The sequence below is a fragment of the Papio anubis genome, chromosome 18 (genome assembly GCF_008728515.1).
Source record: "Papio anubis isolate 15944 chromosome 18, Panubis1.0, whole genome shotgun sequence".
Lineage (NCBI taxonomy): Eukaryota > Metazoa > Chordata > Mammalia > Primates > Cercopithecidae > Papio > Papio anubis.
This window is the reverse complement of record NC_044993.1, coordinates 45154949-45179257: the sequence shown is the minus strand read 5'-3', so window position 1 is coordinate 45179257 and position 24309 is coordinate 45154949. Positions and strand designations below refer to the sequence as shown.

The 24309-nt window shown below is 44.6% G+C and overlaps 1 protein-coding gene and 1 pseudogene across 2 annotated transcripts in view; both read left to right on the top strand.

The window, feature by feature from the left end:
• Positions 1 to 23877, top strand: part of ITGAM (integrin subunit alpha M) — an 82081-nt gene extending 58204 nt beyond the window's left edge. The window contains 16 exon segments of the mRNA XM_021931904.2: positions 9735 to 9865; positions 9958 to 10121; positions 15351 to 15505; positions 15603 to 15734; positions 15911 to 15984; positions 16215 to 16356; positions 16452 to 16574; positions 17816 to 17895; positions 19100 to 19183; positions 20134 to 20209; positions 20699 to 20806; positions 20983 to 21069; positions 21213 to 21326; positions 21409 to 21510; positions 22096 to 22206; positions 22604 to 23877. Of these exon segments, the coding sequence (XP_021787596.2) occupies positions 9735 to 9865; positions 9958 to 10121; positions 15351 to 15505; positions 15603 to 15734; positions 15911 to 15984; positions 16215 to 16356; positions 16452 to 16574; positions 17816 to 17895; positions 19100 to 19183; positions 20134 to 20209; positions 20699 to 20806; positions 20983 to 21069; positions 21213 to 21326; positions 21409 to 21510; positions 22096 to 22206; positions 22604 to 22675 (1755 nt within the window). The 3' untranslated portion in view covers positions 22676 to 23877.
• On the top strand, positions 10128 to 13468 carry LOC103880396 (annotated as a pseudogene). The gene has a single exon (XR_641393.3). The product of XR_641393.3 is annotated as a la-related protein 1B-like (transcript).
• Positions 23878 to 24309: the final 432 nt, after the last annotated feature.

The following is a 24309-nucleotide window of genomic DNA, read 5'->3' as shown; positions in this document are numbered from 1 at the left end:
TGTGCCACATTTTCTTAATCCAATCTGTCACTGATGGACATTTGGGTTGATTCCAAGTCTTTGCTATTGTGAATAGTGCTGCAATAAACATACGTGTGCATGTGTCTTTATAGCAGCATAATTTATGTAGAAATTTTTGATAAGAATATCAGTGCAGACATATGAAACTCAAACCTTCACAGCTAATAGTGATGTCTATTAGCATTTTTAAGAGTGCTAATGCAAGGTAAGCTCTCTTTTTTTTTTTTTTGAGATGGAGAATTTTGCCCTGTTGCCCACACTGGAGTACAGTGGCATGGTCTTGGCTTACTGCAACCTCTGCCTCCTGGGCAAGAGATTCTTTTGCCTCAGCCCCCTGAGTAGCTGGGATTACAGGCATGTGCCACCATGCCCAGCTAATTTTTGTATTTTTGGTGCAGATGGGGTTTCACCATATTGGCCAGTCTGGTCTTGAACTACTGACTTTGTGATCTGCCTGTCTCAGCATCCCCAAGTGCTGGGATTACAGGTGTAAGCCACCATGCCTGGCTGCAAGGTACTCTTAATGGCTTTTAAATCATGTTTAACAGTGAGTTCACACAAGTGAGTCCAATGTAATGTTAGTGTCCAATAATATATGAACATACTTCAAGGCAATTGCTGCTACATTTTCAATATAATTATTAATTGTGGTCTGAAAAACACACATAAATGCAAGTGAGACTAAAAGTTGTGTCACAAAAAGAAAAAAAAAAGGAAAAGAAATTCAATGGATCAATTAATGCTGTCAACAGAACAGGCAAGAATGTAACATTACATGTAATTTTTGTTTTCAAAAAAGACACTAAAATGCCTTTAATCCAGACACTGGATTAAAATGTATTTATTATTATTTTTTTTTTTGAGACAAGGTCTTGGTCTGTCACGCAGGCTGGAGTGAAGTGGTGCAATCATGGCTCACTGCAGCCTTGACCTCCCAGGCTCATGTGATCCTCCTGCCTCAGCCTCCTGACTGTGACTGCAGGTGTATGCTGCCATGCTTGGCTAATTTTTAAATTTCTTTTGCAGTGACAGGGTCTCTCTATGTTTCCCAGGCTGGTCTCCAATTCCTGGGCTCAAGTGATCTTCCCACCTTGGCCTCCCAAAGTGCTGGGATTCCAGGTGTGAGCCACTGCACTCCGCCAGACTATAATTTATTCAGAACATCTTTAGTGTTCATTCGCAGAGATCTTGATCTGCTCAGTAATGCCTTCACAAGATCGATTATAGCCATCTTTTGCAGTGAATGGGTAGGCTGGTCTTCCTGTGGTAGTAGGGGGCAGTCTTTTTTTTTTTTTTTTTAAATCTTCATGTTTTACTTACTATCCCGGCCCGCGGGATCGTAGAAGCAGGCCCTGGAGGGGGGAGTGGGAATTTGGGGGACAAGAGACACGAGAAACGGAGACAAGACAGTGCTCTGATCAAGTCTCGTTTAATGGCGGTAATGCAATGCCTTATATACACTTGGAAGGGAAGGGGTTGGGCCAGAGGCGGAGATGATCTCATCGCGGAGGGCGTGGCCAGGTAGGTATTGGTTTCTCTGGTCGGAGGTCATGTTGCGCCTGCGCTGTCAGTTGGAAACTTTCCGGGGCGCGGGATGGCACCTGCGCTACAAAGTAACAATTTTCGCGGGCGGGGGGGAAAGATGGGTGAAGAAGAAGCAGGAAGAGTGCCATCTTGTGTGAGGTATTTATACAGGGAAAAGGTAAATCTAGGGAGGAGGCATGGGGTGGAAATGAATAGAGCTCAGGCGTTTTTTAATCGTCAGTTATTATTTGCTATGGCCGGGGCACGCAGCTCCGGACAACTTACTTATTATTTGTTTTTTAAATTATACATTGGACCAGGCACAGTGGCTCATGCCTGTAATTCCAGCACTTTGGGAGACCTAGGCAGTCAGATCACGAGGTCAAGAGTTCAAGACCAGCCTGGCCAACATGGTGAAACCCCATCTCTACTAAAAATACAAAAATTAGCTGGGCTTGGTGGCACGTGCCTGTAATACCAGCTACTTGGGAGGCTGAGGCAGGGGAATTGCTTGAATCCAGGAGGCGGAGGTTGCCATGAGCCAAGACCGCGCCACTGCACTCCAGCCTGGCAACAGAGCGAGACTCTGTCTCAAAAAAAAAAAAAATTAAATTATATGTTAAGCTCTGTGATACATGTGCAGAACGTGCAGGTTTGTTACCTACGTATACAAGTGCCATGGTGGTTTGCTGCACCCATCAACACGTCATCTAGGTTTTAAGCCTCACATGCATTAGGTATTTGTCCTAATGCTCTCCCTCCCCCTTGATCCCCACTCCACAACAGGCTCCAGTGATGTTCCCCTCCCTGTGTCCATGTGTTCTCATTGTTCAGCTCCCACTTATGAGTGAAAGCATGTGGTGTTTGGTTTTCTGTTCCTGTGTTAGTTTGCTGAGAATGATGGTTTCCAGTTTCATCTATGTCCCTGCAAAGGATATGAACTCATTCTTTTTTATGACTGCATAGCATTCCATGGTGTATATGTGCCACATTGTCTTTATACAGTCTATCATTGATGGGCATTTGGGTTGGTTCCAAGTCTTTGCTATTGTAAATAGTGCTTCAATAAACATACGTGTGCATGTGTCTTTATAGCAGAATTATTTATAATCCTTTGGGTATATACTCAGTAATGGGATTGATGGGTCAAATGGTATTTCTGGTTCTAGATCCTTGAGGAATCACCACACTGTCTTCCATTATGGTTGAACTGATTTACACTTCCACTGACAGTGTAAAAGCGTTCCTATTTCTCCACATCCTCTCCAGCATTTGTTGTTTTCTGACTTTTTAATGATCACCATTCTAACTGGCGTGAGATGGTATCTCATTGTGGTTTTGATTTGCATTTCTCTAATAGCCAGTGATGATGAGCTGTTTTTTTATATATATATATGTTTGTTGGCTGCATAAATGTCTTCTTTTGAGAAGTGTCTGTTCATATCCTTTGTCCACTTTTTGATGGGGTTGCTTGTTTTTTTCTTGTAAATTTAAGTTCCTTGTAGATTCTGGATATTAGACCTTTGTCAGATGGATAGGTTGCAAAAATTTTCTCTCATTCTGTAGGTTGCCTGTTCACTCTGATGATAGTTTCTTTTGCTGTGCAGAAGCTCTTTAGTTTAATTAGATCCCATTTATCAATTTTGGCTTTTGCTGCCATTGCTTTTGGTGTTTTTGACATGAAGTCCTTGCCCATGTCTATGCCCTGAATGGTATTGCCTAGGTTTTCTTCTAGGGTTTTTATGGTTTTAAGTTTTACATTTAAGTCTTTAATCCATCTTGAGTAAATTTTTGTATAAGGTGTAAGGAAGGGACCCAGTTTCAGCTTTCTGCATATGGCTAGCCAGTTTTCTCAGCACCATTTATAAAATAGGGAATCCTTTCCCCATTGCTTGTTTTTGTCAGGTTTGTTGAAGATCAGATGGTTGTAGATGTGTGGTGTTATTTCTGAGGCCTCTGTTCTGTTCCATTGGTCTATATATCTGTTTTGGTATCAGCACCATGCTGTTTTGGTTACTGTAGCCTTGTAGTATAGTTTGAAGTCAGATAGTGTGATGCCTTCAGCTTTGTTCTTTTGCTTAGGATTGTCTTGGCTGTATGGGCTCTTTTTTGGTTGCATATGAAATTTATAGTAGTTTTCACAAGATCAATTACAGCCAACTTTTGTAGCAAATGGTTAGGCTGGTCCTCCTGTGGTAGTACGGGGCAGTTTTTTTTTCTTTTATTTTGAGACAGTCTCACTCTGTCACCCAGGCTGGAGTGCAGTGGCGTGAACTCGGCTCACTGCAACCTCTGCCTCTGGGTTCAGGTGATTCTCCTGCCTCAGCCTCCTGAGTAGCCAGGATTATAGGTGCCCACCACCACACCCAGCTAATTTTTGTATTTTAGTAGCGATGGCATTTCACGATGTTGGCCAGGCTGGTCTCAAACTCCTGACCTTAAGTGATTCACCTGCTTCAGCCTCCCAAAGTCCTGGGATTAGAGGCGTGAGTCACCGAACCCAACCCTCTTTGCTCATTTTTAAATTGGGTTATTTATTACCTTGCTATTGAGTTGTTTATATATTATGGATATTAACCATTTATCAGTTATATGGTTTGCAAATATTTTCTTCCAGTCTGTAGGTTGTCTCTTCACTCTGCTAATTATTCCTTTATTGTGCAGAAGCTTTTTAGTTTGATGCAATTCCACTTGTCTGTTTTTGTTTTTGTTGCTTGTGCTTTCAGGATCATATAAAAAAATAATTGCCCAGACCAATATCACAAAGCTTTCCCTCTATGTTTCCTTCTAATAGTTTATAGTGTTGGATCTTACATTTAAGCCTTTAACTCACTTTTTAATTTTTTTTAATTTTTAAATTTTATTATATTTTAGACAGAGTCTAGCTCTGTTGCCCAGGCTGGAGTGCAATGGTGCAATTTCGGCTTACTGCAACCTCTGCCTCCCGGGTTCAAGAGATTCTCCTGCCTCAGCTTCCCGAGTAGCTGGAATTACAGGCATCTGCCACCACGTCCAGCTAATTTTTTGTATTTTTAATAGAGACAGGGTTTCACCGTGATGGTCAGGCTGGTCTCGAACTCCTGATCTAAGGTAATCCACCCGCCTCAGTCTCCCAAAGTGCTGGGATTACAGGCGTGAGCCACTGCTCCCAGCCCAACGCTTTTGATTTTTGTATTTGGTTTGAGATAAAGGCTCAGTTTTATTCTTCTGCCTGTGGATATCCAGTGTTCTTAACACCATTGGTTAAAAAGACTGTCCTTTTCCCATTGTATGCTCTTGGCACCTTTGTTGAAAATTCGTTGATTGTAAATGCATGGGGTCATTTCTGAGCTCTCTATACTGTTCCATTGGTCAGTGTCTCAGTTTTTATGCCAGTGTCATGCTGTTTTGCTGACTATACCTTTGTAGTGTATTTTGATGTCAAGTAGTGTGATACCTCTACCTTTATTGTATATGCTCAAGATTGTCTTGGCTATTTGAGGGCTTTCGTGACTTCATAATTTTAGTATTGTTTTTCCTATTTCTGTAAGAAATGCCATTGGGATTTTGGTAGGAATTACATTGACTCTATAGATCACTTTGAGTAGTATGGACCTTTAAAAAATATTCTTTCAATCCATAATATGAGATATCTTTCCCTTGATTTTTATCTTCATTTTCTTTCATCAATGTTTTATAGTTTTAGTGTGCATATTTTTCACCTTCTTGGTTATATTAACTTGTAAGTATTTTATTTTTTGATGCCATTGTAAATGGGATTAATTTCTTTTTCAGATAGTTTGTCATTAGTATATAGAAATACAACTAATTTTTATATGTTCATTTTGTATTCCATAACTTTACTAAATTTGTTTATTAAATTTGATAACTTTTTTGTAGAGTATTTGTAAAAAGTTTCTTATGTATAAGATCATGTCAATTGCAAACAGGGACAATTTTTTTCTTTATTTCTAACTTGGATGCGTTTCTTGTCTTTTTCTTGCTCAATTGCTCTGACTTGGACTTTCAGTACTGTGTTGAATAGAAGTGGTGAGTGTGGGCATCCTTGCCTTGTTCCTAATTTTAGTGGTAAAATCAATTTTTCACCACTGGGTATGATGTTAACCAGACACTTTTTATTTATGTTCTTCATCATGTTGATGTAATTTCCCTGTATTTCTAGTTTGTTGAGGGTTTTTAATCATGAGTGGCTATTCCTGTGGCCTGAATGTTTGTGTCTTGCTATTCATATGTTGAAGCCATAAGTTGAATTCATATGTTGAAGCCTAATTCCTTGTGTGATGGTATTTGTAGATGGGACCTTTGGAAGGTGTTTAGGTCATAAGAGTGTGGCCCTCATGAATAGGATTAGTGCCCTTAGACAAAGCAAAATGATGGTTGCCTATGAACCAGAAAATAGGCTCTCACCAGATACTGAATCTGCTTGCCCCTTGATTTTGGATGTCACAAGTCTTCAGAACTATGAGAAATAAATTTCTATTGCTTGTAACCCATCCAGTCTATGTTATTTGTTATACCAAATAAGCTAAGGCAGATGTTTAATTTTATTAAATGCTTTCTTTTTTTTATTGATATGATCATGTTATTTTAATTCCTTATTCTGTTAATGTGGTACATCACATTTATTGATTTGCATATGTTGAACCATCCTTGTGTGCCAGGAATAAAACCCACATGGTCATGGTGTATGATCCTTTTGTGCTATTGAATTCAGTTTGCTAGTATTTTATTTAGGATTTTGGATCTATGTTCAATAGGGAAATTGGCATGTAGTGATCTTTTCTCATGGTGTATTTGTTGGGATTTAGTGTCAGGATAGTGCTTGCCTCATACAATAAGTTTGGAAGTATTCCCTTCTCTTCAATTTTTTGGATGAGTTTGAGAAGAATTGATATTAATTCTTCTTTAAATGTTTGGTAGAATTTGCCTGAGAAGCCATCAGGTCCTGGGCTTTTCTTTGTTAGGAGGACTTTGATTACTGATTCAATCTCCTTACTCATTATAGATCTGTTTAAACTTTCTATTGCCTTATGATTCAGGCTTGGTAGGTTGTATATTTCTAGGAATTTATCCATTCCTTCAAGGTTATCGAGTTTGTGAACATATAATTGTTCACAATAGTCTCTTATGATCCTTTTTATTGCTATGGCATCAGTTGTATGTTCTTTCATTTATAATTTTACTTATCTTTTGTTTCTGTTGTTTCTCCCTTTTTCCTTGGTCTACCTAAAAGCTTGTCAATTCTTTTTTTTTTTTTTTTTTCTGAGACGGAGTCTTGCTCTGTTGCCCAGACTGGAGTGCAGTGGCATGATCACAGCTCATTTCATTCTCCACCTCGCAAATTCAAGTGATTCTCCTGCCTCAGGCTCCCGAGTAGCTGGCACTACAGGCATGTGCCATCACACCTGACTGATTTTCATATTTTTAGTAGAGACAGGGTTTCACCATGTTGGTCAGGCTCGTTTTGAACTCCTCACCTCAGGTGATCCACCTGCCTCGACATCCCAAAGTGCTGGGATTGCAGGCATGAGCCACCGCACCTGGCCAAAGCTTGTCAATTCTATCTTTTTGAAAAATCAACTTAATTTCATTGATTTTTTTCCTATTCTCTATTTGATGTATTTTTCTGTGATCTTTGTTATTTTCTTCCTTCTACTAACTTTAGGTTTAGTTTGTTCTTTTATTTCTCATTCTTCGAGGTGTAAAGTTAGGTTTTGTAATTGAAATCTTTCTTTTTATTTTAAAGTTAGGTGTTTATCACTCTGAACTTCCCTTTAGTACTGCTTTTGCTGCCTCCCAGTAAGTTTGGTATATTACATTTTTGTTTTCATTTATCTCAATGGATAAAAAAATTATTTTCTAATTTCTTTTTTTATCCATTGGTTGTTCAAGGGTGTATTGCTTAATTTTTACATATGTATGTTTTTTCCAGTTTTTCTTCTGGTATTGAATTTTAGTTTCGTTCCATTGTGGTTGGAAAAGATTCTTGATATAATTTCAATCATTTTAAATTTGCTAAGACTTGTTTTGTGACCTAATATGTGGTCTGTCCTGGGGAGTGGTCCATGTGTGCTTGAGAAGCATGTATATTCTGCAGTAGTTAGCTTGTGTATTTTGTATATGTCTGTTAAGGCCATTTGGTCCATAGTGTCATTCAAATGTACTATTTCTCTCTCTCTCTCTCTTTTTTTTTTTTTTTGGCCTAGTTGTTCTACTTGCTATTGAAGGTAGGATTTTGAAGTTTCTTACTATTGAATTGCTGTTTATTTCTCCCTTCAGTTCTGTCATTATTTGCTTTATATATTTAGATGTCTGATGGGTGTATATATAATTAATTGTTACAACTCCTGGTGAAATGGCCATTTCATCATTATATAATATCATAATTTGTTTCTTGACTTAAAGTCATTTTGTCTGTATTAGCATGTCATTCTGCTCTCTTTTGGTTGCCATTTTCATGGAATAGCATTTTTTGCTCCTTTACTTTTAGCCTAAGTGTCAGTAAATACAGAGTGGGTATCTTGTAGACAGCATATAATTGGATTTTGCATTTTTATTAATTCTGCCACTCTGTTTTGAGAGTTTACTTCTGTTTACATTTAAAGTAATTATTGTTAGAGAAGGATTTACTACTGCAATTTTATTAATTGTTTTCTGTTTGTCATGTAGGTCTTTTGTCCCTCTTTTCTTCCTTGCTGTCTTCCTTTGTGTTTTATTGTTGTTAATTTTTGTATTAATATGCTTTCATTCTGTTTTCTTTTTGTGTATATAACTTCTAAAGGTATTTTCTTTGTGTTTTCCACAAAACATCTTATAATTATCATGGTCTATTTTAAGCTGATAACAACTGAACTTAAATCACATACACCCTATACTTTTATTCCCCACTACATGTTTTATGTTATTGATTCACAATTTACAGTTATTTATATTGTGTATCCAGTAACATAATTTTAGCTATAGTTATTTTTAATATCTTTGTCTTATAACTTTTATACCATAATTAAAAGTGTCCAATTCACTGGCATTAAGGACATGACAAAATCACTTTTAAAATTTCTTTAAAATTTATTATTTGGCTGTCAGTTTTTCAATATTACTCTTGCACATACTTTAAAGAGTCAAAATAGTTCCAAAAAGCTCACTGTTAAAAAAACAACAATTTCCACATACACTATGGTTTTGGCTTCATTTCCCCTGCTCTTGACAGAACCACTTTCAGCTCTTTCAATTCTCTATCTGTTCAAATCACATAATAATAATTTTGCGGCCGGGCGCGGTGGCTCAAGCCTGTAATCCCAGCACTTTGGGAGGCCGAGATGGGCGGATCACGAGGTCAGGAGATCGAGACCATCCTGGCTAACACGGTGAAACCGCGTCTCTACTAAGAAATACAAAAAATAGCCGGGCGAGGTGGCAGCGCCTGTAGTCCCAGCTACTCGGGAGGCTGAGGCCGGAGAATGGCGTGAACCCGGGAGGCGGAGCTTGCAGTGAGCTGAGATCCGGCCACTGCACTCCAGCCTGGGCGACAGCGCGAGACTCCGTCTCAAAAAAAAAAAAAAAAAAAATAATAATAATAATTTTGCTACTTTTTGATTTTTGTTTTAGCACTGACTTCCCACCATGGAAGGTGGAGATTGATCTCTTTTTCAGTTTTCCTTTTGCCACATAGTAGCACTCTTTTACCCCCATTCACTCCTCATGTTTATGTGATCATTTTGGTTAGATCAACATTCAGTATTTGCATTATTCTGACTACATAAATGAAATTCAGCTGAGCTGAATAATATACTTTTACTTTTCCCTGTACCCAGGGAAATGCAGGTAATTAATAGAAACTTGGGGTTGGGTGTGGTGGCTCACACCTGTAATCCTAGCACTTGAGAGGCTGATAGGGCAGAATTGCTTGAGCCCAGGAGTTCAAGACTGGCCTGGGCCACAAAGTGAGACCCCCATTTTTATTTTTAAAGTTTTTTTAAAAAAGAAATTATGGGTATCCTCTTGAGGTTGTGGTCTAAAGGTGAATAATTCCTTGATAAGGTCTAAGCTGCCCTAGTTCCTTGGTTAGTTGCAAGAGATGAGACTTGAGTAGAGCTTAGAGAACCTCTCTCTGGGTCATGCTGGATGACTGAGTTATATATCTCCTGTCTTTCCTAACCCCTCTCTCTCCACCTCTTTTTTACCCTCAGCGGATAGCAGGCTCCAAGCTCCCTTCCAGGCTCCAGTATTTTGGTCAGTCACTGAGTGGGGGGCAGGACCTCACAATGGATGGACTGGTGGACCTGAGTGTAGGAGCCCAGGGGCACGTGCTGTTGGTCAGGTGAGAATGCCTTTTGGAGTCAACCAGACATTCTCCCTTGAAGGAATGTTTCTTGTTTGAAGGTCCCTGATGGTTTTCTGGTGTCCCTGCAGGTCCCAGCCAGTACTGAGAGTAGAGGCAACTATGGAGTTCAATCCCAGGGAAGTGGCAAGGAATGTATTTGAGTGTAATGATCAGATGGTGAAAGGCAAGGAAGCTGGGGAGGTCAGAGTCTGCCTCCGTGTCCAGAAGAGCACACGGGATCGGCTAAGAGAAGGTGAGTCTCAAGAGGTTAAATGACCGAGGACATGAATGGGTGCTGCAACCCACTCTGCCCAGCCTTCTGGCTGTCCTGAATTGAGTTCTCACAGGCTCTGACAACCTTCTCCAAGACTTACCTGAGTGAGCAGGCTATTGCCCTGCTGGGTGGGGAAGTCCAGTGGACCTCCCTAAAGAGGTGGGCATGTGGCACTTCCTTACTCCCTCAGTTCTCCGGAGGACTGAGGTCCCCATGCCTGTGAACAAACCATGTTTTTGTTTTTTAATAAATGGAGAGAAAACCTATTTGGGGAGATTGAATTGATGAAGCTAAACAGAAATTTACAAAGCACTCACATACACATTTTATCACCGGTGACTTCTTCCCTTGTTCCTATTCTCAAAGAGTAGAATTGTGTTTGGGGTGGGAGAATAGTAATGACAGTACTAAGAATAACTGTCTCTAGTAGTGACAGTAGTAGGAATAACTGTATCTAGTAATGACAGTACTAGAAAGAATTGTATCCTCTTTAAAGGTAAAATTATTAGCTGGGCATGATGGCAATTTCTTGTAGTCTCAGCTACTTGAGAGGCTGAGGTGGGAGGATCATTTGAGCCCAGGAGGTTGAGGCCAGCCTGGGCAACATAGCAAGACCCATCCCTAAAAAATGATTACCTTTCTAGGAGCAGTTTTCCTAGGCTGAGGAGATAGCATTCCAGATATGAGGGCAGCCAGCATGGCTAGAAATTAAGAGCAAAATGTTAGAGAGTAGGGAATTGAAGAAGAGTTACCCCCAAACCTACATAGAAATCCCCCTCTACTCTTTGGCTGACTCCTAAGACATGAACGCCCAGGTCAGTACCCCAAGAAACCCAGTAGAAAACAGCAACTGAAAAGCCAAAGAGCTGATCAGAGAATTCAGCAGCTCCCCACTGCTGGGGAGACAGAGATTTGAGAGGCCTTGGTAAATGCCTTGGTCTTTCCATTGAGACAACTGACTAGCAACCAAGAGAAACAATATACAATAGAAACAGACCCACAGGTGATTCAGAATTAGAATGATTGGATAGGAATTTTAAAAAGGTAACTATAATTAATATCTTCAAGAAAAAAGAGAAAGGATGAGAACTTCATCAAAAACCTGGAATTCATAAAATAGAGTCAAATGGAAACTCTAGAACCAAAAAACGCAATGACTGAAATGAAGAATTCAGTAAATAGATTTATAGCAGATTAGAAGCAGAACAGAGAATTAGTGAACTAGAAGACAAGTCATTTGAAAGTATCTGGATAAATATGCAGGTAAAAAGAATGAAAAATACAGAAAAACATCATAAGAGATGTGTGGGATATGGTGAAAGATCTAACAAACGTGTAATTGGAATTACAGAAAGTGGTGGTGGGGGAGGAGAGAGAGAGAGAGACAGAGAGAGAGAGTGAGAGAAAGAAAATAGGAAAGATGGAATAGGAAAGACAGAATAGGAAAGATGGAATAGGATGGAATAGGAAAGATGTTAAAGAATTTCCGACTTCACTTGGGAGCCGCCCCAGGCCAGGGGGTGACACAGCGTCCCCTCCCTTAGCCTAGCCGCGACCCAGCTTTAGGGCCTAAGGGCAAATCAAGCGCCCGGTCTTCCCGGCGCCGTGTGCGCGGCCCGCTCAGGCCCTTGGCCACCGTCGCCGCGGGGACAGGCCGCGAGCCACAGAGGCCTAGTGCGCGCCCCGCCCCTGAGCCCGCAGTAGGAGCGGCCTCAGCCCGTGAGCCGGGAGTTGTCCCCTTAGTCATCCCTCGCACTTGGAGGGCCGCTGGGGCGGGGCAGGCCTTCGAGCGGCACCCGGGCGGTCGAATCCCTCAACTCCCGCGGGTGGCCCGGCGAGGGAAGGAGCCGAGTTCGGTTTCCTCAAAATTATAAAAGCAGGAAAACTCAAGACAAAGAAATCCAACAAGGCTAGTGATTTCAGCGATATGGAGAATTGGCCAACGCCAAGTGAATCAGCGAACACTGGATTTCAGAGTGTCCTCAGCCAAGGAAATAAAAAGCTACAAAATAGAAAAGAAAAAGAAGAGAAGGTTGAAAAGAGAAGTAACAATGAGAGCAAAGAAAATCGGGAAACAAAGTTAAATGGTCCTGGTGAAAATGTCAGTGAGGATGAGGCTCAGTCAAGTAATCAACGAAAGAGAGCTAATAAGCGCAAGTGGGTACCACTCTACTTAGATGATGTAAGATCAGAGAGTTAAGAAAGACCTGGATCCCGGAACAGTTGAAGATGTCAACCTGAAGCAAATAAACCAACACATAACAATAGGAGAAATGATACACGAAATTGGAGGCGAGACAGAGAAAAAAAGAGATGATCAAGATGAAGTTTCCAGTGTGAGAAGTGAGGGTGGTAATATCCGAGGTTCCTTTAGAGGTCGAGGAAGAGGTGGAGGATGGGGAAGAGGACCAGGCAGAGGAAATCCTCGACTGAACTTTGACTATTCATATGGTTATCAAGAACATGGTGAAAGGACTGATTGACCATTTCAAACAGGACTTAATACCAGCATGATGTATTACTATGATGATGGTACAGGTGTACAGGTGTATCCTGTGGAAGAAGCATTGCTTAAAGAGTATATTAAGCATCAAATTGAATATTACTTCAGTGTAGAAAATTTGGAACGAGACTTCTTTCTTCGGGGAAAGATGGATGAGCAAGGTTTCTTGCCTATTTCCCTGATTGCTGGTTTTCAGCGTGTTCAGGCTGTCACTACAAACTTTAATCTCATCTTAGAAGCACTGAAGGATAGCACAGAAGTAGAAATTGTGGATGAGAAAATGAGAAAAAAGATAGAACCAGAAAAGTGGCCAGTTCCAGGCCCTCTTCCACGCGATGTGCCACCAACAGACTTCTCTCAACTGATTGATTGTCCAGAGTTTGTACCAGGCCAAGCCTTTTGCTCATATCCAGTCAGGGTGATGATCTTCTTAAGCTCTTGGATGTCATTTGATCAGAATATGCAGTGGAATAGGTGACTCATTGAAATGCCATTATAAATACTGGAACAAATCCTGCTGCAACAATGAAAGCGATCAGACTGTCTTCTGTTCAAGAATGTCTATTCCCACCTCCTGGTGGAGGAAGTTGGGCCAACACTGCAGTGGAGATAACCACCTTTGCGATAATGAGAGACAGACCAGAGGCCTGCTACTCTTTTTATAGGAGCTGCCTATTTCTGTGTAATTGGCCTGGGCTGCATGGGCTGCTTTTATTCATGGTGGAAAAGTTAATTGTTATTATTCTGGAAATACCGCAAGAGCATGTTTTCTGTTTCCAGGGTTATGTACTTGTGTCCAGATGAATAAAGCAGAAAAAGGGGATTGAGTAGCATTTCCCAGATTCTTAAGTACTTTGCTATTTGATTTGCCTTTCAGTGTAGTGTACATTGCAAAACTCAGATATTGTCATGATGTTTCACTTGGACATAAGACTTATTAATGTGGACACTTAAGGGGTAAGGAATTTAAGAACTGGATGAGGATATTTCTTCCTTTACTCTTCAAAATGTATTTTTGATACATCAGTATGAGAGAACGTCCCATCAACAAAGCATCGATGATGGACAGTCTCACAGTATTTTTATCTTATGCTTCTTTGTCAGGCTTCTGCTTCTAATCCCAGTAAGCAAGTTGGACAGGCATTTTAAAAGCTGAAGAAAAGTGACATTATTTTAGCTAATGGTTTTTCATTTTTTTTTGTTAAGATATAATGGGTGATTATATAAGTTAGGTTTATCTATTGTATCAACTTGGGTCCAAGATGATAGTTTTAGCCAGCTTGTGAACGCGCATTGGGTAAGTTAGCTAAAATAACATGTATTTTCTCTACAGGGTAGGTAAGATAGGTCAGTCAAGTTGGTAACCATTTATGCATACTAATCTGTCCATTAACCGTCCATTAACTGTTTATGCATACTAATAAAATTATAAGAATAATATAAAAAAAGAATTTCCCCAAACTGGCCAGTTGCGGTGGCTCACACCTGTAATCCCAGCACTTTGGGAGGCCGAGGCAGGTGGATCACCTGAGGACAGGAGTTTGAGACCAGCCTGGCCAACATGGTGAAATCCCGTCTCTACAAAAAATACAAAATTAGCAGGTGTGGTGGCATGCATCTGTAATCCCAGCTACTCAGGAGGCTGAAGCAGAATCGCTTGAAACTGGGAGGCGGAGATTGCAGTGACCTGAGCTCGCCCCATTGCATTCCAGCCAGGGTGACAAGAGTGAAAGTCCATTAAAAAAAAAAAATTCCCCAAACTGATGAAAGACATCAAGATTCTTTACAAAATCAAAGCAGGATAAATATGAAGGACATTATATCAATGTATGTTATAATCAAACTGCTGAAGACCAAAGACAAAGAGAAAAAAAATTTAAAGTAGCCAGAAAAATACAGTAAATTTTTTATTGAGTAACAGAATAGCTACCATTTATTGAGCACTTATTGTATAAAAGGCACTGTGCTAAATACTTGATAAGCACTGTTTCATTTCCTTTTTACCATTGGGAGGGTGTCATTATTATCATTATTATCCTCACTTTAAAAATAAAGAATGGAGGCCAGGCGCAATGGCTCACGCCTTTTATCCCAGTGCTTTGGGAGGCTGAGGCAGGTGGATTAGTTCGAGACCAGCCTGGCCAACATGGTGAAACCCTATCTCTATTAAAAATACAAAAATTAGCAGGACGTGGTGGCATGTGCCTGTAATCCCAGCTACTCGGGAGGCTGAGGCAGGAGAATCGCTTGAACCTGGGAGGCAGAGGTTGCAGTGAGCTAAGATTGCACCCCTGCACTCCAGCCTGGGCAACAGAGCGAGATTCTGTCTCAAAAAAGAAAATAAAAACTAAAAAGAAAGGAAGGAAGGAAGAAGGGAAGGAAGGAAAGGAAGAAAAGGAAAGAAGGAAAGAAAGGAAAGAAGGAAAAAAGGAAGGAAGGAAGGAAAGGAAGGAAGGGAGGAAGGAAAAGAAAGAAAGAAAGAGAAAGAAAGAAAGAAGGAAAGAAAGAAAAGAAAAGAAAGAAAGGAAAAAGGAAGGAAGGAAGCAAGCAAGCAAGCAAGCAAGCAAGCAAGGGAGACTCAGAGAGTTTAGACAACATACCCCAAGTCGCACAGTTGAGAAGCAGAGGAGCTGGGCCTCAAGCTTCCATCTGCCCAGCTCCGAGGTGCAGGCTGCTCAACCGCTGTACCCACCCTGTCCCTTCAGGGCAGATCCAGAGCGTTGTAACTTACGACCTGGCTCTGGACTCCGGCCGCCCACGTTCCCGCGCTGTCTTCGGTGAGACAAAGAACAGCACGCGCAGGCAGACGAAGACCTTGGGGCTGACCCAGACTTGTGAGACCCTGAAGCTACAGTTGCCGGTGAGCAGGAGAGTGGCTAGAACCCTGTGTTCTCCAAGCATGGGGTGGGCTTGGGGAGCTAAGGAGGGCAGATCCCCAAATCCCGGCTATCTCTTAGGATTGCATCGAGGACCCAGTGAGCCCCATTGTGCTGCGCCTGAACTTCTCTCTGGTGGGAACTCCCTTGTCTGCTTTCGGGAACCTCCGGCCGGTGCTGGCTGAGGATGCTCAGAGACTCTTCATAGCCTTAGTGAGTCCGGAGTTGGGGTCCCGCAGGGGTGTGGAAGAGACCAGAGGCCAAGGTGGTTGAAACTCATTTTATTTGATTGCATCTAATTTTACTTCAACATTTTATTTTATTGTTTAATTTCACAACATTTGGTTATTTCCTTTCCTTTCATTTGATCATATTCATTTTTTTAAAAGTTTCCCTTTGAGAAGAATTGTGGCAATGACAACATTTGCCAGGATGACCTCAGCATCACCTTCAGTTTCATGAGGTGAGTTTCCTTTCCTCCACACCTCCTCCAGAGGAGGACCCGGACCATGACCCACTGTGTTCTCCTCCTGGCCCCCAAGGGAGCCGGGTGTTCCTGGGCTCTGAGGTCCCGTGTGGCTGCCCCTGTACTGTTGTCTCTCATCCAGTGCCCTGAGTCTCCGTTCCGCTGAAGCAGGCTTTGCCACAGGGAAGCCCCCAGCGCCCCACCCCCGGCCTGTCTTCTTCCCACAGCCTGGACTGCCTCGTGGTGGGTGGGCCCCGGGAGTTCAACGTGACAGTGACTGTGAGAAATGACGGCGAGGACTCGTACAGGACACAGGTCACCTTCTTCTTCCCGCTTGGCCTGTCCTACCGGAAGGTGTCCAGGCTCCAGGTAACCACATCCTTCTCAGGCTCCATCTGACCTTTGCTTCACCGTCCTCATGGCTGGAGGTGGATATCACCGCCTTTGCCTCCCTTGCCTTCCAGAACCAGCGCTCACAGCGATCCTGGCGCCTGGCCTGTGAGTCTGCCTCCTCCACCGAAGTGCCTGGGGCCTTGAAGAGCACCAGCTGCAGCATAAACCACCCCATCTTCCCAGAAAACTCAGAGGTCAGAACTCCTGGCTCCTTCCCTCCTTTTTTCTTTGATTTCTTTGGGGATTCTTTTCTTCTTCTTCTCTTCTTTATTAGTGATTCCTTTTTGTACAAAACAGCTTTATTGAGATATAATTCACATACCATCCAATTCACCTATTTAAAGCATACATTTCAAACCCAGCACAGTGGCTCATGTTTGTAATCCTAGCACTTTAGGAGGTCGAGGCAGGAGGATTGCTTGAGTCCAAGAGTTTGAAACCAGCCTAGGTGACATGGCAAGATCCTGTCTCTACAAAAACTGTAAAAATTAGCTGGGGCTGGTGGTGCACACCTGTAGTCCCAGCTACTTGGGAGGCTGGGGTGGGAGGATCTTCTAAGCCTGGGAGGTTGAGGCTGCAGCGAGCTATGATAACACCACTGCACTCTAGCCTGGGCAACAGAGTGAGACCCTGTCTCAAAAATAAAATAAAATAAAATAAAATAAAATAAAATAAAATAAAGCATACAGTTCAGTGGCTTTGAGTGAATTCACAGGGTCTTGCATCCATCATCATGATCCATTTCAGAACATCTTCATTACCTCACAAAAAGCCTCTGTTCCTGTTGGCCCTCAACCCCAACCCTCCCATCTCCCCCAGCTCTAGGCAACCACTAATCTACTTTGTGTCTATAGATTTGCCTGTTCTGGACATTTCATATAAATGAAATAATACCGTATGTGATCCTTTTGCTAGCATAATATTAAGCAAGGACTTAGCAAGGATCATTCACATCGTTGTATGTGTCAGTACTTCATTGCTTTACATTTAAAAAAATTTTTTAGTATGTTTTTTGAGATGGAGTCTCACTTTGTCACCCAGGCTGGAGTGCAGTGATGCAATCTTGGCTCACTGCAACCTCTGCCTCCCAGGTTTAAGCGATTCTTGTGCCTCACCCTCCCAAGTAGCTGGGGTTACATGCGCCTGCCACCACGCCCAGTTAATTTTTGTATTTTTAGTAGATACAGGGTTTCGCCATGTTGGCCAGGCTGGTCTCGAACTCCCAACCTCAGGTGATCCACCTGCCTCAGCCTCCCAAAGTGCTAGGATTACAGGCATGAGCCACCGCGCCCGGCCTTCACTGCTTTTTATTTGGTGAACAATATCCTGTTGTATGGATGGGCCATATTTCATGTCTCCATTAATCAGATGACGGGCATTTGGGTTATTTCTTCTCTCCTATTTCTATCATTGCTTCTCCTTTCTCCCATTCCAGGTCACCTTTAATATCACATTTGATGTGGACTCTAAGGCTTCCCTTGGAAACAAACTGCTCCTCAAGGCCAATGTGACCAGGTGCTCTCTGCCAGGCTTCTGCATGCAGTTGCCCTTCTGAGGCCCCAGCCCCTGGCCCAGGGTGGGCCTTTGCCCTCTGCCCACTGGTTCTCCCTTCAACGCATTTGTTCACTTAGCAAACACTCACTGAGCACCCACCACGTGCTGGGTCTTGTGCTGAGTTCTGGTGGGACGGTGGTGGATCACACGATGGTGGTTCCTGCCCTCTCAGAGATGATAATTGAGTGGCAAAGACAGGCAAGAAAACTAGCCATTAATCTTGCATCTCAAATCCAGTATGAGATGCAAGATTAGATGGCGGATGGCCAGTGTTCTTGGGAGACTGGTGTTCAGAGAAGATTCCTAAAGAAAATATATTTAGGAGCTGGATGTGGTGGCTCAGCCCTGTAATCCCAGCACTTTGGGAGACTGAGGCAAAACAATGACTTGAACCCAGGAGTTCAAAATCAGCCTGGGCAACATATCAATACCCTGTTTCTACAAAAAATACAAAAATTAGCCAGGCATGGTGGTGCATGCCTGTAATCCCAGCTACTCAGGAGGCTGAGGCACAAGAATTGCTTGAGCCTGGAAGATGGAGGCTGCAGTGAGCTGAGATTGTGCCACTGCATTGCAGCCTGGGCAACAGAGTGAGACCCAGTCTCAAAAAAATAAAAAATAAATAAAATAAAAATAAAAAAAGAAAATGAAAGGGGGAAAAAAAGAAAATATATTTAGACAAAGCAAAAGCATGAACTGAGGGCGGGCATGAAGACAGAAGGCAGGAAGCAGGTATCAGGGATGGGAACATCGGGGTGTGTTTAAGAGTGGCCTCAGCATGAAATGCAGGGTTGAAGGAGCTGGTGGTGGTTAGATACAGGCCATGTCCCAAAATGGCTGATGGGTGTTGCTAGGGATTTGCAGTTTCGCCTCTGGGAGTGACATAATCATATTGGCATGTTAGAACGATCACTCTTCAGGAGGGCTGACGATTGGGATGGGAGCAGGTGTGAATTCAGGGACCAGTTAGAGGAAGGTGGCTGTAGACATCCAGGTGGGGAGGGATGGGCCTGGGCTAGGCAGGGGCAGGGGCTGGAGAAGAGTGGGGTTTCAGACGCAGAGATAACAGAACTTGGTGGCTGATTGGAGGCAGGGAGTGAGGGAGAGGGAGGAGGAAAGACTGTCCATTCTCAAGAGCTTGCTGGAGCTCTCTCTTTCCCTCTAGTGAGAACAACATGTCCAGAACCAACAAAACCGAATTCCAACGGGAGCTGCCGGTGAAATATGCTGTCTACATGGTGGTCACCAGGTGCTGGCTTCAGGACTTTAGCTGAGCCTCCCTTCTGGGCTGGACATGACTGATCTGTGTGCAAGAGTCTGTGCATGTCTGTGTGTGTGTGAGTCTGAGGATCTATGTGCATGTGTATGTGTGCATGGGTGTGTATGTGTGCATGGGTGTGTGAGTGTGAGGATCTATGCATGTTTGTGTGTATGGATGTGTATTTGTGCATGTGTGTGTCTGAGGATCTATCCGTATGTGTGTATGTGTGCATGGGCGTGTGTGCATGTGAGTGTGATCTATGTGCATGTGTGTATGTGTGCATGGGTGTGTATTTGTGTGAGAATCTATGTGCATGTGTATGTGTACATGGGTGTATATTTATGCATGTGTGTGAGTGTGAGGATCCTTGTGCGTGTATTTGTGCATGTGTGTCTGAGGATCTGTGTGCATGTATGTGTGCATGGGTGTGTATTTGTGCATGTGTGTGTGAGGATCTATGTGCATGTGTGTGTGTGCATGGGTGTGTATTTGTGCGTGTGTGAGAGGATTCATGTGCGTATGTGTGCATGGGTGTGTGTCCATGGGTATGTATTTGTGCATGTATGTGTGTCTGAGGATCTATGTGTGCATGTATGTGTGAATGAGTGTGTATTTGTGCATGTGTGTGTCTGAGGGTCTATGTGCATGTATGTGTGCATGGGTGTGTATTTGTGCACGTGTGTGTGTGTCTGAGAGTCTACATGCGTGTATGTGTGCATGGGTGTGCATTTGTGCATGTGTGTGTAAGTGGCCCAAATGGACACGCACTGTGTGTCCAGCATACATTGCTTCCCCCATCCTCCTGCACCCTACCACATCTCCACCCCCCAGGCCTTCATTACCCATGTGCCTGTTCGCTCTTACACACTTAGCCTGAGACACCCTCCCAGGGCACCCATCATATTTTGTCACCTCCTGTCCCTTCTTTCTCCCTTCAGCCACGAGGTCTCCACTAAATATATCAACTTCACGGCCTCAGAGAATACCAGTCGGGTCATGCAGCATCAATATCAGGTGGGGAGCTGGGGCATCTTGGTCCTGAGAAGGAGGCTGGGGAGGAAAATCGATGGTAGACAATGCAGAAACAGGGATGGAAAATGTGCGCAAGGCGCCTGTGGTGTGCCGGACTTGGTCCACGCTGCTGTCAGTATGCACACATGCACGCACGTATGTATGTGACATGCACGCACGTAATTATCTTGTGTTACCTTCGTAATGACTCTGTGGGGCACTGTCATGATCCCCAGTTTACAGATGAAGAAACTGAGGCTCAGAGAGGTTTACAGAACACGCCCGAGGTCTCCCACCGAGTAAGTGGGAGACCTAGGACTGGAGACCAGGCCATGTGGCACTGGAATGCATATTAGGTGTACACTCTACTCTCTCAAACAGGAAGGGGCAGGACGCCCCGGCCTGTGGCCTGCCCCATAGGGAGGGGAGGCTGATTTTCCAGGCTGGTGGGGGAGGATGGCCAGAGCCCTGACCCCGCCCTCCCCGGTGCAGGTCAAAAACCTGGGGCAGAGGAGCCTCCCCATCAGCCTGGTATTCTTGGTGCCCGTCCAGCTGAACCAGACGATCATATGGGACCGCCCCCAGGTCACTTTCTCCGAGGTGAGCGGAGCTCGGCCTGACTCCTGCAGCGCCCTGGGCCTTCCCCTCACCTCTGTCTCCACTGTTGGGTTTTGGAGCTGCTCCCCCTCCCTCCTGGACCCAAGCCATCTCACCTCTTGAGAGATGGGCCCTGGCGCCTTCATCTCTGCCCCTTCTCAGTGTGTCTCTTTCCTCAGAGCCTCTCGAGTACGTGCCACACCGAGGAAATACTTCCCACCCCTTACACCGACTTTCTGGCTAAGCTTCAGAAGGACCCAGTGGTGGTGAGAAGCTAAGTCAGTCCCAGGGCCATATGGAGACCCAGCGCGCTTCCCTGCTGCAACCTGTATGGTCTCTGAGCACATGGGGAGGGGTGTTCTTTGCCTTCTGCTTCCTTACCCGTCCCCGCCCCTCCTGCGTTCCCCAGAACTGCTCCATCGCTGTCTGCCAGAGAATCAAGTGTGACATCCCGTTCTTTGGCATCCAGGAAGAATTCAATGCCACCCTCAAAGGCAACCTCTCGTTTGGCTGGTACATCAAGGTGTGTGGGGTCCTGATGCTTCGCCGGGCACAGGCGTGGTGCTCAGGGCCCAGGTGCAGTGCACACCCGCTCTCTTCCACAGACCTCGCATAACCACCTCCTGGTCGTGAGCACAGCTGAGATCATGTTTAACAATTCCACGTTCACCCTGCTTGCGGGACAGGGGGCGTTTGTGAGGGCCCAGGTACCTGTCTTGGATGCTGAGGAACTATTGGAGGGAGAGGGGCTGGGCTTGTGGAGATCTCTGGGGGAGGGGAGAGAGAGACACAAAGAGAGAGGGAGAGAGAGACACAGCAACAGAGAGACATAAGGAGAGAGACAGACATAAAGAGACAGAGACAGAGAGATAGAGACAGAGGGAGCAACAGATACAGAGACAGAGACAAAGGAGAGAGAGAGAGACAGAGACAGTGAGAGATGGAGAGAGAGACAGATAGAGACAGAGACAGATACAGAGCGAGACAGAGACGGGGAGAGATGGAGATAGAGACAGATAGAGATGGAGACAGAGACAGATACAGAGCGAGACAGAGACAGAGACAATGAGAGATGGAGATAGAGAGAGGCAGAAAGAGAGAAAGATAGAGGACAGAGAAACAGAGGGAGGAGGGAGAGGAGGGAGAAGAGGTGGGGGAGGAGGACTGAGGGCTGGGATTCTGGGGAACTTGAGGAGGGGTTCCCCACTTGATTCAGGGGTGCACACGGTGTGAATGCGGAACCCCCAGAAATCCGGAGTCGTCTCCCCTGACGTCCCTCCTTCCTCCCCCAGACAGAGACCAAAGTGGAGCTGTTCGAGGTCCCCAACCCCTTGCCGCTCATCGTGGGCAGCTCTGTGGGGGGGCTGCTGCTCTTGGCCGTCATCACCGCCGTGCTGTACAAGGTGCTCCCCTCCATTCCCCCACCCCTCCCTTCCTCCTCTCGGGCCTCGCGCTGCAGTTCCATGCCTCAGTTTCCCCGGCGGGGCTGCCAGCTCTGTGACTGGGGCGAGTCCGGGAGTCTCTCTGCGCCTCAGTCTCTTAGGGAGGGTGGCCAGGTTCATGCGCAGGGCGCGCTGAGAACGCCCCGGGTACAGACTCCACCAAATGCAGAGTCGCCCTCCTTGTTGTACCAGGCCCTGAAGCGGATGTCACTGTCCTCCCGCCCCGCCCTCCTGGGTCCCTTCTGTCTCTGCCACGCGCTCTGGGACCCGTGCTGGCCCTCCCATCCCCTCCCCCTGGTCTGCGGAGTCGCCCTCTCCCTGGCTGTTGTCACCCTCACTGCCTTCCTCTGCCCCACAGCTCGGCTTCTTCAAGCGGCAGTACAAGGACATGATGAGTGAAGGGGGTCCCCCGGGGGCCGAACCCCAGTAGTGGCTCCTTCCCGACCGACCGAGCTGCCTCTCCGTGGCCAGCAGGACTCTGCCCAGACCACACATAGCCCCCAGGCTGCTGGACACACCAGACGGCGAAGTCTCCCCGAGACAGGACCAGCTTGGGCTTACATTTGTGTGTGTGCAAGTGTGTATGTGCATGTGTGTGAGTGTGTGCAAGTGTCTGTGTGCAAGCGTGTGCACTTGTGCGTGTGCGTGCATGTGCACTCACGTGTCCACGTGTGCGTGCAAGTATGTGCGTGTGTCCAACTGTGTGTGCGTGTGTCCAAGTGTGTGTAAATGTGTGCAAGCGTATGCATATGTGTGTGCATGTGTGTGAGTGCATGTGTGTGCTCAGGGGTGTATGGCTTATGTGTGTGACTCAGATGTCTCTGGCGTGTGGGTAGGTGGTGGCAGTGCAGCCTCTCCCGCAGAAGGGAACTGCCTGGGCTCCCTTGTGCGTGGGTGAAGCCGCTGCTGGGTTTTCCTCCGGGAGAGGGGACGGTCAATCCTGTGGGTGAACACAGAGGGAAACGCAGCAGCTCCTCTCCACTGAAGGAAGTGGGACTTCCTGTCGCCGAAGAGCCTGTGCGGCCTACGGGAGCCAGCGCAGCTTGGATGGAGATTCCGTGAGAAGCCGTGGGTGGAACCAGGAGCCTCACCAAATCCACTCCACACCAGCGCTGATGCTCAGTAAAGATGTCCACTGAGGAATGATGAATCTCCCTTTATGGATTCATTTATTATTTCAATGTGACTTTAATTTTTTCAATGGATAAGCCTGTCTATGGTACAAAAATCAAAAAGCATTCAAGAGTGTACAGTGAAAAGTCTCCCTTTCCAGATATTCAAGTCACCTCCTTAAAGGTAGTCACGCTTGTGTTTTGAGGTTTCCCTCAGATTCCAGGCGGTGTGCAAATGTACGCACGTGTGCACACACATACACCACACATACACACAAGCTTTTTTACACAAATGATAGCATACTTTATATTGGTCTGTATCTTGCTTTTTTCACTGTTTCTCAGACATTGGTTCATATTGACATAAATTACTTTTTCATTCTTTTATACCGCTGCATAGTATTCCATTGTGTGAGTGTACCATAGTGTATTTAACCAGTCTTCTTTTGATATATTATTTTCAATCTCTTGTTATTGCATCAATGCTGAGTTAATAAATCAAATATATGTCATTTTTGCATATATGTAAGGATAATTTATAGGATATGTTCCTGGAAGTTTGGGTTCTCCCAGAAGCAAACCCAAGAATTTGAGTGAAACAAGCATATTTAAGAGGTGGCAGGCCAGGCACGGTGGCTTACACCTGAAATCCTAGCGTTTTGGGAGGTGAAGGTGTGAGGATGGCTTGAGCTCAGGAGTTCGAGACTAGCCTGGGCAACATATTGAGACCCTGTCTCCTGAAAAATTAAAAAACATTAGCCAGGCCTGGTGTTACGTGCCTGTAGTCACAGCTACTTAGGAGGCTGAGGCAGGAGAATTACTCGAGCCCAGGAGGTCTAGACTGCAGTGAGCCATGATTGCACCACTGCACTCCAGCCTGGGTGACAGAGTGAGATCCTTTCTCAAAAATAAACAAAATAATAAAATAAAGGCCGGGCACGGTGGCTTATGC